At 33.8% G+C, this 13,744-nt stretch overlaps 1 protein-coding gene across 1 annotated transcript; it reads left to right on the top strand.

The window, feature by feature from the left end:
- Window positions 1-2,189: 2,189 nt before the first annotated feature.
- On the top strand, window positions 2,190-2,769 carry LOC142177983 (uncharacterized). Its single transcript, XM_075247245.1, has 3 exons — window positions 2,190-2,298; window positions 2,383-2,393; window positions 2,464-2,769. Exons 1-3 carry the CDS (start codon window positions 2,190-2,192, stop codon window positions 2,767-2,769), a joined length of 426 nt encoding a protein of 141 aa, XP_075103346.1.
- Window positions 2,770-13,744: the final 10,975 nt, after the last annotated feature.

Genomic DNA, 13,744 nt, shown 5'->3' with positions numbered 1-13,744 from the left:
CGTATTTTAGTTAGATATTCATTATGTGTTTCATGTTATATGAATGGTAGAATTATGTATAATGTGAAGCGTTAAATTGCGGAACTATTGGATGGGTGTCGGTATGAACACCATAAGTATTAGTTTCGGCTTTTGTTAATTTTTTTTAGTTTGAGATCACATTCAAATCAAATTGGATAAATAGTCAATATGGGAAATCGATTTAATTTTGGGGGGAAGGGTTAGTAAAAATCTAGATTTGAATTCGCAAATATCGGAATAGAAGCAATTTTTTTATCTTTGAATCTTGTTAGGAACTAAGATCCGCAAATATTAGGCCAATAATTTCGTAGAATCAGCAGGCTTGATGCTTTTAATGTTGACTCAACGTAGCAAGGCTAAGAACATTAATTCATTAGATGCGAGCTTGAACAAGATGAGTCAACGTTTAAGTTTAATAAACTTTCTAATAAGCTTTAGTAATTATGGTTAAATCTAGTTTCAAATGGTTGCGAATAATAATTAATTTCAATAGTTTTTTTTAACAATGCGAGCTTTTAATCTAGCTATAATTAATTTCTTTTGAATATTAGTTGGCGAATTTCGTACTTTATTTACAATTTCGAATTTTGTTTAAAAAAATTCCTTTCCATTAATATTTGTCTTAATCTGGCAAGTAGTATGTTACGTTTTTTTATTTTTTTTAAGCTCGTAATTAATTAGGATTTTTATTTTATTTTTAGAGACTAATTTAAATAGAAATGTAGTTACCTTAGGATATCCTTAAAATAAAGGAGGCGTGTCTTGCCACAATAAATCACAAATTGCGGGGCCCTCAATAAAAGGACACAATAACCGGATAGACTCTCGAGTTGGTCGTCTAATGAATTTTCACGGCCTCCTCCCAAAACAGCAATACGCTAGTCACTTTAGGCGCGTCTTTAATAAATTATTTTCTTAAATATGGGTGTGCATTCATGTGACCCAAATCCAAATCTCAACGGAGTCGAAATGTGTCAATAACCACGGGTACATTGACTGTGACGTGGTTCGAGATACGTTTTTACAACGTTGCAATTCTCCGTAAAATAATAACAATAATAATAAATTTGATAAAAGCGGCTCAAAGTTAAAATTTGCATATAAGTTCTTAATTGTTAAAAATCAGATAAATAAGCCGAATATAACAGTTGAGCGACCGTGCTAAAACCACGGAACTCGGGAATGCCTAATACCTTCTCCCGGGTTAACAGAATTCCTTATCCAGATTTCTGGTTCGCGGATTGTAATACAGAGTCATTCTTTTCCTCGATTCGGGATTAAATTGGTGACTTGGGACACCCTAAATCTCCCAAGTGGCGACTCTGAAATAAATAAATAAATCCCGTTTCGATTGTCCTTTAATTGGAAAACTCTCTCTGCACCCCTGCGGGCGCGGGTAAAAAGGAGGTATGACATTACTAATTAATTTATTGTGGTTATTTAACCTTTTATGTTTTACAATTACTATTAGGTTATGCTCACTATCATGTATTATACATTCTTTTTGTTATAATAGTTTAGACATGGACATTGAAGATCAAATCTTATGGTTGATGTGCATGTAATAGTGTAGAAATCATCTTAGACTAAAGAATGTTCAAAGAAATAAGAATTTAACATCATTTTATCTGGTGAAAAGTACATACAAGAATTGTTATCTGGCTCTAGCCAACAATATTTAGAATTGATGCGCATGTCTCGTGATGCATATGTTCGGCTATGTCAACATTTTAGAGGATGGCTCGTAGATAGCAAACATATTTCTGTCGAAGAAAGGATAGCAATATTTCTGACCACTATAGGTCATAATGAGCGTTTTGTGGTTATGAAGAGAAAATTTCAAAATTCTTCGCAAACGGTTCACAAATATTTTCACGAGGTTCTTGAAGCAATGATGTAATTTGCGAAAGAGATAATATCATCCACAACATCCGATTCAAATTCAGATATTCCTGGTGCTCATAAAAAGTTGCGAAAAAATTTAAGATATTATGTGTTATAAAATTATTATATAATTTAACCTAAAAATATTTATTTTGTAGGGACCAATAGATGCATTCAAGGGGACATTAGTACATGCAGTTATTCCAGGGAATCAACAAATTATATATAGAGGAAGAGGAAAGGGTAAATGTTATCAAAATGTTTTAGCTATATATGATTTCAACATGGTCTTCACTTATGTTTATCGTGGATGGGAATGGGTAGCACATGATGCACATGTTCTAACGGAGATTGCATTTAATCCAGATAATAGCTTTCCATTTCCTCTTTCTAGTACGTGATACAACTTATTAAACTATTGTTAAATAATAAGTTAGATGTTTATAATGTCCATTTAACCTTTTCTTTTGATGACAGACAAGTACTATGTATGTGATGCGGCATATCCTAATACTCGAGGATTTCTAGCAGCATATCATAATATTCGGTATTGATCAGGAGATTATCATCGTAGATCGTAGACAGACCATAAATAAGGAGGAAAATTTTAACCATGCTCATGCACAACTCGAAAATATTATTGAACGTGCTTTTGGAGTTTTAAAAGCAAGATTCCCAATATTGGACAAGATGGCTCCATATTCTGTTGATGTCCAAAGAGATGTTGTTGTTGCATGTTTTGCAGTTCATAATTTTATCAGGAAAGAGCGTCTAAATGATGACTTATATGATTTATATCAAGTAATATTTGAGGAAGAGGGAGAACACGAACAAGTATCAGATGAAATAAATGGACCTAGCTGAACAACTAAAGATCTGCAATTTATGAACAATATGCGTGAAGAACTGGCACTTTAACTAATGGAAACAAGGGGAAATGCTTGATAGTTTTATATTTTCATTATTAGAAATATATTTTTAGTGTCTAAATATTAGAATTTGACATAAGGTTTAAGTAGTATTTTATTTGAATTTAATATATATTATGTTTAAATATAGATAAGTTGTACATATTCAGTCACTGAAAACAAACAGTCTTAATCATTTAGTATTTAGATCTAGAGACAGCTTATTAATTATCCAGTTGTTCATTCAGATTAAGATTCAGATATTTTAATCTTAATACACTTCTTCATATTCATATGTGTATTCAGATTCGAACGCCTTAATCTTAATGAAAACAAATGAGGCACGAGTCTTTGTTATAGATCTTAATCATACAAACTTATTCAAACCAATTAAGTGATTGTAAAGTAAAAAATAAACACACTTAATGATTAAGATCTAAATGATTAAGATTCTGACTTTAAAAACAAACGCATTTAATGTCTGAGATCTGAATACTTGAGATTCAGACCTCCATTAAGTGCAACAAACGAAGCCTTAGACAACCCTAGTTTATCTTCGTTTGTGATCCATTTCTTCGGATGCCTTTTTTCCCGCTAAGGTTTAGAATTTCCAAAATCATGTTCTCATCTTATTTTAGTATAAAATGCCACCTTCTATTAAATAGTTTCTGAGGAGAGTTGTTCCTACATTACAATACTTAAATTCCTCCTTAATTATTAATCCCAATAATTTGGTAGTGTTTTATACCGATTGTTTGTAGGCTTCCTAGAGTTAGATGTGGGCTACAGAAGCCAATCTTCTCTGTCAGGCCCGAAGAGTTGTTTATGGGCCATCACAAATATTGGTCAAATCTATGAAGCTGAAATTAATGGGCTATACATGAGATTGGATTCAAACAGTAACAAGTGAGGGACCATTTAAAAAAATAGCCAGTCTTTTAGGGATCTTCTTTAAAAATGGCCAGGATTTGCAATGAATTAAAATTTTAGCCAGTTTGTATTAAGTGAATACTTAATATTTAGACAAAAATCATGTCTTGAATACTCATGTGCATTTCGGACTATGTTTTATAAATGAAAGTCCAAGTTAAAGCTTATATTGAGAAGTCAATCACAATGTGTTGGAGAGATATTCATGTAAGCTAATGTTATTGTATTCTTGGAAGTACTTTCATTTTGCTTTGATCAATATTCTTAATGAACCACCATCGTCTTCATAGTAACTGCACTTCCCTTTCTTAGCCATTTTTACATCCCAAATCGTACAAATGATGTAGTTCTCAGTATTAAGTAAAGACACATTTTGCGTATCATTCATATAATTTTGAATTAGTTCAGCACTTTTAGATAAGTATTCATTTAAAGGTGCTAATCAGAGATTTTTGTGTCAAAACTCAAAACTCGGAGTTTAATCAAATATCAGGGGAGGTTATCTTAATTAATGCTGCTTGGTGGGCCGGTCTTGAACCGGACCGGACCGGGCCCGCAGTCCTAATGGGCCTGGTGGTCCTGAGAAGCCCGTGATGGGCCGGTCTTCATAGATTAGCCTACGAGCCCGGGACTGTTTAGCCCGGGACCGTTAGCCGGGCCTGGGCCGGTCCTGGCGGGCCTAACGGGCCCAACGGCTCTTTTTTTTTTAATTTTTTTTTTAAAAATTCTCCAACGGCCATATTTAAAATCTAGCCGTTTGGGCTGACAATTTGACCGTTTTTAAGTTTAGAAAATGGCCATTTGGCCCCCAAACTTTATTTTAACCCCAAACTTTATATAATTACACTTTTTCCCATTTCTCAACTATAAATACCCCCTCATTCTTTCATTTTTATTCACCAATTCATCAATATCTCTCAATCTCTCTCAATCTCTCTACTACAATTACTTAATTTATTGTTGAAATTTCGTGAAAAATTGTGAAGTTGTTGAATTGAAGTTTTCAAGTGTTCAACGATTTTCAATTTTCAAGAAGTTGTTCGGCAATCCGGTAAACTCGTTTCAACTCTTACGTTTTAAGAATATATTTTTGTGTGGTTTAGTTTGCATAATTATAATTAATATGGCATTTTCTTTGAAAAAAATGTTTGGTAAAGGAAAAGATAAAACCGGTGAAAGTAGTGGCCAACCAACTACCCTTCCCCCGGCTCCCCGACCTAGAAAAGATAAGCAAGTTGAAAGTAGTCGCCAACCTAGACGTCCTCCTCCTTCCGTAATTCTTGATAGTGATCACCCTTGTTTTCAATTTACCGATAGTGAATTTTGTCATAATGTTGCACCAGGTGAAACATTAGATGATGAAATTATGAATGCTCTTTATCCTAATGAAACTATCTTAGAAAATAATGAGGAAAATGAGGATGATGATGAAACCCAAGCACCGGATTTAGATGATACACCTACTAGTCCTCTTAATAACCCAACTGATGCACCGGCCGACCCACTTGTAGAAACTCCTACTTTTAATAGAGAACCTGCTAAACGCCTAGAAACATCATTAGTTTGGAATTTTCTTACTCAAGTAAGAGAACAAAATAAGGCTAAGTGTAAAACTTGTGGGAAATTAATGTCGCATAAATATACTGGAGACCGTAGCGGCACGGGTAGTTTTACTAGGCACATAAAAACACACCCTAGAGAGGCTAGATTTTTACAAATGAAAGCGCAGCTAGAGGGGACAAGTGTAGATTCTGCGGTTAACCCTAGTATAGGTTCAAATCTAGTTCAACCAGGAATTAACACTGTCACCGGAGGTATTTTATATTACAATCCAAATAGAGATCGTGAAGAATTAGCAAAGATGATTACTGTTATGTGATTACCTTATACTTTTGCTTCTAATCCAAATTGGGTTCATTATATTAGAAGAGTTTTTAATCCTACTTATAAAGGTTGGCATCACGCAACAGTTAAGAGTGATATTTATAAATTCAAACATGAATATGAACAGTATTTGCGGTATTTATTTACTCATATACCTAATCGGATTTCTATTACTACTGATATTGGTAGAAGTGGTAATGATTGTAATTATCTAACTGTTACAAGTCATTGGATAGATGAGGAATGGATAATGCAAAAACGCATAATTGCGTATAGAATAATTAATTCGCGTCACACAGGTAAGTTTATAGCTAACACTGTTGTGGATATTTGTAGATATTTTTGATTTAGCGATAAAATAATGGCAATTTCTATGGATAATGCTTCTAGTAACACTAGTGCTATAGGCATGCTTACAACAACACTAAATCCTGCATTTACTAATATTTTCCATGTTAGATGTATTTGTCATATTTATCATTTAATTGTCGGTGATGGTATGCGAATTTTAAACATAGAAATTGAAAAGGTTAGAATGGCTCTTAATTGGCTTTTTTATTCAAACCGTAGAAGTAGACTTAGAGAGTATTTTAAAAAATGTGATGAATATGGCCTTAGAGAAAGAAAGGTTCATAAACCTTGCCCGACTAGATGGAATTGTATGTACGAAAGTTTAGTAGTTGCATATGAATATAGAAACCCAATTAATGCAACGTTTAATTCTCGGGTAGGTGGTGAGGATGATGATGAAATGTTTACTACTCAAGATTGGATGAATGTTAAAATTCTTTTAGATTTTTTAGAACATTTTTAAATTGCTACAAATGCATTTTCTGGGCAATATTATCCTACTATTTCAAACTGTTTAGTTTATATTGCAGCACTATCTGATTTGTTTGTTGAATTTGGTGAGGGTGGGGACATTTATGAACTTGCTATAAATGAAATGAAACAAAAGTTTGAAATTTTTTTTTTTCCTATCCCTCCTATTTATGGTCTTGCTGCAATGTTAAATCCTACAATGAAATTGGGAGGTCCTCATTTTTTGTATTCAAATATTTATAAGTATTTATAAGGCTTTAGATCTTTCAAATGAGGAAGTTGCTACACTTGCAGATGCAAAAGCCTCAATTAAAATTAATGCTCAAACAGTTTATAATGCTTATCAACTTGCCTTAGAGCATGCTAGGCCAACTATTCCAACCCCTACTTCGTCTAGCTCACAATCGTCTAAAAGAGCTGCGGGCTTAAAAGCTCTTAAATCTTTGACGGAGTTCAGGGGTTCTCAAGGTGATAATTATGATGAAACTTCACATCTAAATGAGCTTCAAGTTTATTTTTCTCAGGGACTTGAAAAGGAGAATCCAGACGGCTCTTTTGATCTTTTGGAATGGTGGAAGGCAAGGGAAAAACATTTTCCGGTTCTTGCAAGGATGACTTGGGATATTTTATCAATTCAAGCTTCAACTGTTGCATCAGAGAGCGCTTTCAGTCAAGCAAGACTGCAAATAGGTGATCATAGAGCGTCTATGAGGGATAGCTTGGAAAAATCAGTACTGTTTAGAGATTGGATCCGCTCGGAAAGAAGAAACTTTGGAATTGCAGAATCACAACCGGCGATAGATGAAGCTTATGAAGAAATGATAGCGGAACTTGCGGAGGATTCGGCTTCGCCCAGAAGTGGTGATGAACAAGCTTCTTTTCCACCACCACCAACGCAACCTCCTCCGAACCTTGAAGGATTTATGAGATTTGTTAGAGATAATACATAGACTATTATGTAACTTGTATTTTGGCACATCTTCCTTAGTTTTTTTTCCTTCTAATGGTGGTATTAGTACCTTGTTGTGCTCATTCCATTGGGGGAAGGATGACTAAGAAAGATATGCCATTTTTGGTAATAAAATTTATTGCTTCTACCCTTGAATATCTTTTCGCAATATTTCTTTGTCTTTACTTAGAATTATTTATAAGCTACAATATATACATAAGATACAATATATATACTACAAGAAAATATATAAGAGAATATATATACATAAGATACAATATATATACTACAAGACAATATATTATGCGAATATATATACATAAGATACAATATATATACTACAAGACAATATATTATGCGAATATATATACATAAGATACAATATATATACTACAAGAAAATATATTATGCGAATATATATACATAAGATACAATATATATACTACAAGAAAATATATAAGAGAATATATATACATAACATACAATATATACTACAAGAAAATATATAAGTAATAAGTTATAATATATATACATAAGATACAATATATATACTACAAAAAAATATATAAGAGAATATATATACATAAGATACAATATATACTACAAAAAAATATATAAGAGAATATATATACATAACATACAATATATACCACAAGAAAATATATAAGTAATAAGTTATAATATATATACATAAGATACAATATATATACTACAAGAAAATATATAAGAGAATATATATACATAAGATACAATATATACTACAAGAAAATATATAAGTAATAAGTTATAATATATATACATAAGATACAATATATATACTACAAGAAAATATATAAGAGAATATATATACATAAGATACAATATATATCTTATAAAAATATATAAGAGAATATATATACATAACATACAATATATATACTACAAGAAAATATATAAGTAATAAGTTATAATATATATACATAAGATACAATATATATACTACAAGACAATATATTATGCATGACAATTTAGTGTTTTACTATTGTTTTGTTATTTTTCTTTTTCGTCAAACACTTTAATAATTAGATCTACATATATACTACATATATATTTTTAATATACCCATGATACTACAAGAAATTGCCTTAAAAAAAAAAAAACTAGGCCCGCGAAGCCCACGAGCCCGGCCCGTTAAGCCCAGGACCATGTGGGCTTAGGTCCGTCACGGGCCGGTTCCACCCGTTGAGTCCACGAAGCCCGGGACCGCCAGAGCCCAGGCCCACGAAGCCCGGCCCGTTTGGCCTACGAAGGCCCGGCCCAGAATACAGCCCTAATCTTAATACCAAAACTTGAAATCTGCTACTTACAGTTGTTGTCCACCAATTTATTCTCACTCTACGGGGTCGTTTGGTATGAGGTATAAGAAAGTATAAGGGTAGTATAAAAATTTAATATCACCTTAATACTCTGTTTGGTTAGCAAACTAGGTATAAGTTATCCCGGTATTAATTTTAACACCGGGATAACTTATACCTTCTTCTTAGAAATTATGCAATTGTCATTCTTAATACAACGTACCAAACAATGAAAAAACAATAATCCCAACATAACTTATCACAATATAACTTATACCGGCATAACTTATACCGGTATAAAGCATATTCCAATCAAACGACCCCTAAGAAATCAAAACTGAAACAACAGTAATAACGACCCAGTAAATTTTCACAAGTGGGGTCCGGGGAGGATAGTGTGTATGCAGACCTTACTTCTACCCGAGGGGACAGAGAGGTTGTTTCCAAAACGGAAACACTCTCTGAAAAAGAAATTGATATCTTTCTCTCTATTGTTATGGTAATTATGGCAAACAAAAGTTTCCAAATGAGAAGAAAAGTTGAGGTGAAGCTCATTATGGAAAAACAAGCTAGGGAAGCTACAGTTTACAATAAGCAAAAATCTCTGTGCAAGAAAGCAATGGAGCTTTCTATTCTGTGTGGAATTGAGATTGTTGTGATAATTTTGTCAACCGGAGATCAGCAAATTTTATTTGGTAATCCAAATGTTGAATCAGTGGTTTGAAAGTATATAAAGGAAAAGAGTTCGAAGAAAATGATGAGAAAGGAAATTCTATTGAAGCTATTTAGCAAGGCTGTGAGCAGTCATATCAAAAGGTAGTACAAATTTTCAACCTTGGAAATTTCTGAAGACAGTAAAACTATTGAAGTGCGAAATAGCTTTCAATTTTTTCTCTAATTAAATTAGCTAGGAATCTTACCTAGGGCTTCAGAACATCTTGCATGTTTAAGTTAAAAGACCAACCCCCCCCCCCCCCCCCCACCCCCCGCAAATAATTTTTAATGAAATTACTACTTCTATCCTTTGCTCAAGGAGAATTGAGAAGTGGAACCGTAATAAAACAATTGCGAATATCAGAAACATACTTATCACTAACAGCTCGTTTGAATTTGTCACGATTCGGATTTTTCATCCTCGAGAATCGTAATGGCGCCTACTCCTAAAAGCTAGGCAAGCCGAGTATTATAAAATTATTATCCCTTTTTATTAAGCATGTTCAACAATTCAAAGCAATACTCCCTCCGTTTCAATTTATGTGAACTTATTTCTTTTTTAGTACGTGTCAAAAAGAATGACATCTTTTCCTATTTGGAAACAATTTACCTTTATACAATGATTTATAGTCACACAAAATATATGTGATTCATTTTACACCACAAGTTCAAAAGTCTTCTCTCTTTTCTTAAACTTCGTGCCGAATCAAATGGGTTCACATAAATTGAAATGAAGGGAGTAAGTGATTAATCAGCGGAACAAATTAAATAACCAGAAATGCGGAAGACGAAAACTTAATCGTTTAACCAAACATTGCTACATAATCTGAAGTACAAAACTACCCAGAATTTAGTGTCACAAGTCACGGACCATCTAAGAATACTACAAATAAGGTCTGAATAAAAATACACAAATCTGTCTCTGAATAAGTAAAAACAGAAAGAGAAATGATAAAAGGAGACGCCAAGGCTCGTGGACGTCTGTAGGACTACCTCGGGTCGTCTGAGTAGACTGAAGACAACACCCTCACTGCGGTCCAAACGCTCCGGTATCAGTATCTACACACAGTGCAGAGTGTAGTATCAGCACAACCGATCCCATGTGCTGGTAAGTGCCTAGCCTAACCTCGACGAAGTAGTGACGACGCTAGGACCAGACTACCAAATAAATCTGTTCAGTTATATCATATACAACGCAAAATAAAAGCAAGTATTACAGTTAAAGATAGGAGGGGAAGGGGGAAATATGATGCGGGCTATATCAGGCAATAGCATAAATAAATAGAGAAATGCAAAGAACGCCATAAATCAATTTCCAGCAAGAGATAAAGAAGTAAGAAACAAGTACATATGTAATACCATTGCAGGCGGGCAACCCGCTCCCATTTCATATAGTACCGTTGCAGGAGTGCAACCGCTCCCATTTCATTTATCAATACCAATCATAAAAGAATCCCGGCAAGGGAACAATAATATAACAACAACATTCCGGCAAGGAAACAATAATATAACAATAACATCCCAACAAGGAAACAATAATATAGCAACAACATTCCGGCAAGGGAACAATAATGATAATCCTCATATGAAGCATGAATAGCCACAACGGAGTCACAACAATTACAATACAAGACTCACAGGCATGTTTGACACCAATGTATAGATACTCGTCACCATGCCTATACGTCGTACTCCACAATTAACACATAGCAAATAAGATACGACTCCTAATCCCTCAAGCTAAGGTTAGACCAAACACTTACCTCGATACCACGAACACAATTCAAGCCTCAACTACCGTTTTACCTCTTGATTCCACCACCAGTTCGCTCGTATCTAGCCACAAGATACTTAACTAAATCAATAAATGCTTAATGAATTAATTCTAATGCATGAAAATAGGTTTTCTAAAGTTTTCTCAAAAGGTCAAAAATCGCTCACGGGCCCACATGGTCAAAACCCGAGGTTCGAACCAAACCCCAATTACCCATTCCTCCACGAACCCAAATATATAATTTATTTTGAAATCAGACGTCAAATCAAGGTTCAAATCCCCGAAATTTAAAAAACTTAGGTTCTACCAAAAACACCCAATTTCCCCCAAAAAACCCTTGATTTTGAGTTGAAATCATGTGAAAAGATGTTAAAGATTGAAGAAAACGAGTTAGAAATGACTTACAATCGATTTGGAGAAGAACTTTCTTTGGAAAATCGCCAAAGAGAGTAAGGTTTTCGGCTAATTCATGAATTTGCAGGCCGCAAATGTCGCAATTGCGATACTACTAAGAATATTAATTAGTCCGTTGAAAGATTAGACCATGCCGACACCAACTTAGTCTTGTAAGCACGTGATTTTTGCCCTATATGAGAATTACTCCCAAAAAATCCAAAAATAAAATGATTTTTCTTTGGTGTGCAATTTTGTGATATTTTGTGATATTTTGAATAATTATTTGTATTTGTCTGTGCGTGTTTATTTGATAAATTAATAAAAAATACAAAAATATGTCGCATTTTGCATGTAGGATTTAATTCTATAGTTGTTAGTAATTAAATTTGTTTTACAAAAATTAAAAAATTACAAAAATAAGCATCGTTTGCATTTTTAGCATTTAATGTCCAAATATACAATTTTATGCTTAATTAATACTTAATTGTGTGTTAATTGTTATTGGGAGTTAATTTGCGCTTTTATAACTTAATTTAATTCTTAATAATAGTTTAAGTATTTTTATAATTTAGTTTTAGAGAAATAAAAGAAGAAAAGAAAGCAAAAATATAAAGAAAGTCGGAATTAGACCTCTTCTTCAATTTCAAGCCACAGGCCCAAAAATTGGCCCAATCTTCCCTACGACCCAGTCCATTTCAAACTGGGTCGACCCAGTCCATAACCCAAAAGACTCAAACCCCATTTGTCTTTCATTTTTACAAAACAAAAACAAAACAAAAAAAAATAAGAGAAGAAAACCCTAAAAATCTAAACCATCCGCCCCCCCCCCCCTCCTATCTTCTTCTTCTTCCTCAAGCTCACATCCCTTCCTCCCATGGCAGACCTTCCCCCCTCACACCCCTGCCCCCCTCACGTCAACACACACACAACACAACCACTCTCACCCCCACGACATCCCCTCGCTGCCATGGCTGCGTTTTTCAAGTTCGTCGAGCAACTTCTACGCCACCATTGTTGCCCGTAGTTGCTTCTCCTCCTGCTGTTGCGTTTTCTTCTTCTCCAACACTGCTGCTGCTGCGTTTTTCATCCTTCATGTTGCTGCTGTGTCGTCTAAACAAACCACTACAACTGCTGCCCGCCGCGTCCAGCCATGGACGAGCTTCATCGAGCTCGAACTCGAGCTCCCATGGCTGCCGTTGCATCTTCTCCGACACCGCTGCTGCTACTGTTTCGTGCTGCTGCTCCAGCAGTGTTGCTGCTGCTGCCTTCTGCTTGTGGCGGGCTGCCATTCTTCGTTTTAAACGATGCCAAACGACCACCTTCTTTGGTCGTCCGTTCGTAGTCGTCTTCGACGTCAAGTTATCTTGGTGCGAGATTCGTTCTTGGACAGATTTGTTTACAATCAAAGTTCGTCGTTGATTCATCTCCGGTTAGTTATTTTTGAGTTTTATTTTTGTCCATATTTTTGTTTGATATTTTCCGGATCCAAAATCGTTAAAGAATTCAATTCTTGTTTTGTTCGTTGTTCATCGTTGAAATTATTTTTCTAGTTTGTTCATGTTCATGTGCTTTGTTAAAATTAATTTTCAGATTTCAAAATAGAAGTTTAATTAGTTGTTTTCATGTTTGTATTATTTTTTAAGTAAGTATTTGTTAGTTTGATGTTTGTTAGATTCAAATTGAAATTTAATCAACTATTTCTTCAATTTGTTTCATGTGTTTATGTATTGTTAGAAATTGTTAATATTGTTAAGTTCAAGTTTAAGTTCATAATTGTTTCTTCGTCGATCTTGTTATTTGTTTAAAGAATTTAGTTGTATTAAAGGAATATATTGTTTTAATCGTTTAATCCGTCATGTTTGTTGTCTTAAAATAGATTCATTCATGTTCATACTTTGTTTGGATGATCTTGAATCCGAATTTTGTATAGTTTGATTTCTTGTTTACCATTTATGATTATTGCTTGAATTGTTCTCATAATCTTGTTTAAAGTTTAATATAAGAATTGTTTGTTGTAATGTTGTTAGAGTTGATTTTAAGTTCAATATGATTGAATTTAGAAATCTTCATACTTTGTTTGTTGTTGTTGTTGAATCCGAAAATAGGATTGTTTGTTGCTAAAATATTG

The sequence above is a fragment of the Nicotiana tabacum genome, chromosome 3 (assembly GCF_000715075.1).
Source record: "Nicotiana tabacum cultivar K326 chromosome 3, ASM71507v2, whole genome shotgun sequence".
In the NCBI taxonomy this organism is placed as follows: domain Eukaryota; kingdom Viridiplantae; phylum Streptophyta; class Magnoliopsida; order Solanales; family Solanaceae; genus Nicotiana; species Nicotiana tabacum.
The sequence above is the reverse complement of the archived record's forward strand: the minus strand, read 5'-3'. Positions and strand labels throughout refer to the sequence as shown.

Coding starts and splice junctions, on each gene's coding strand:
- LOC142177983 (XM_075247245.1), top strand. CDS start 2,190: ATGGTCTTCACTTATGTTTATCGTGGATGGGAATGGGTAGCACATGAT.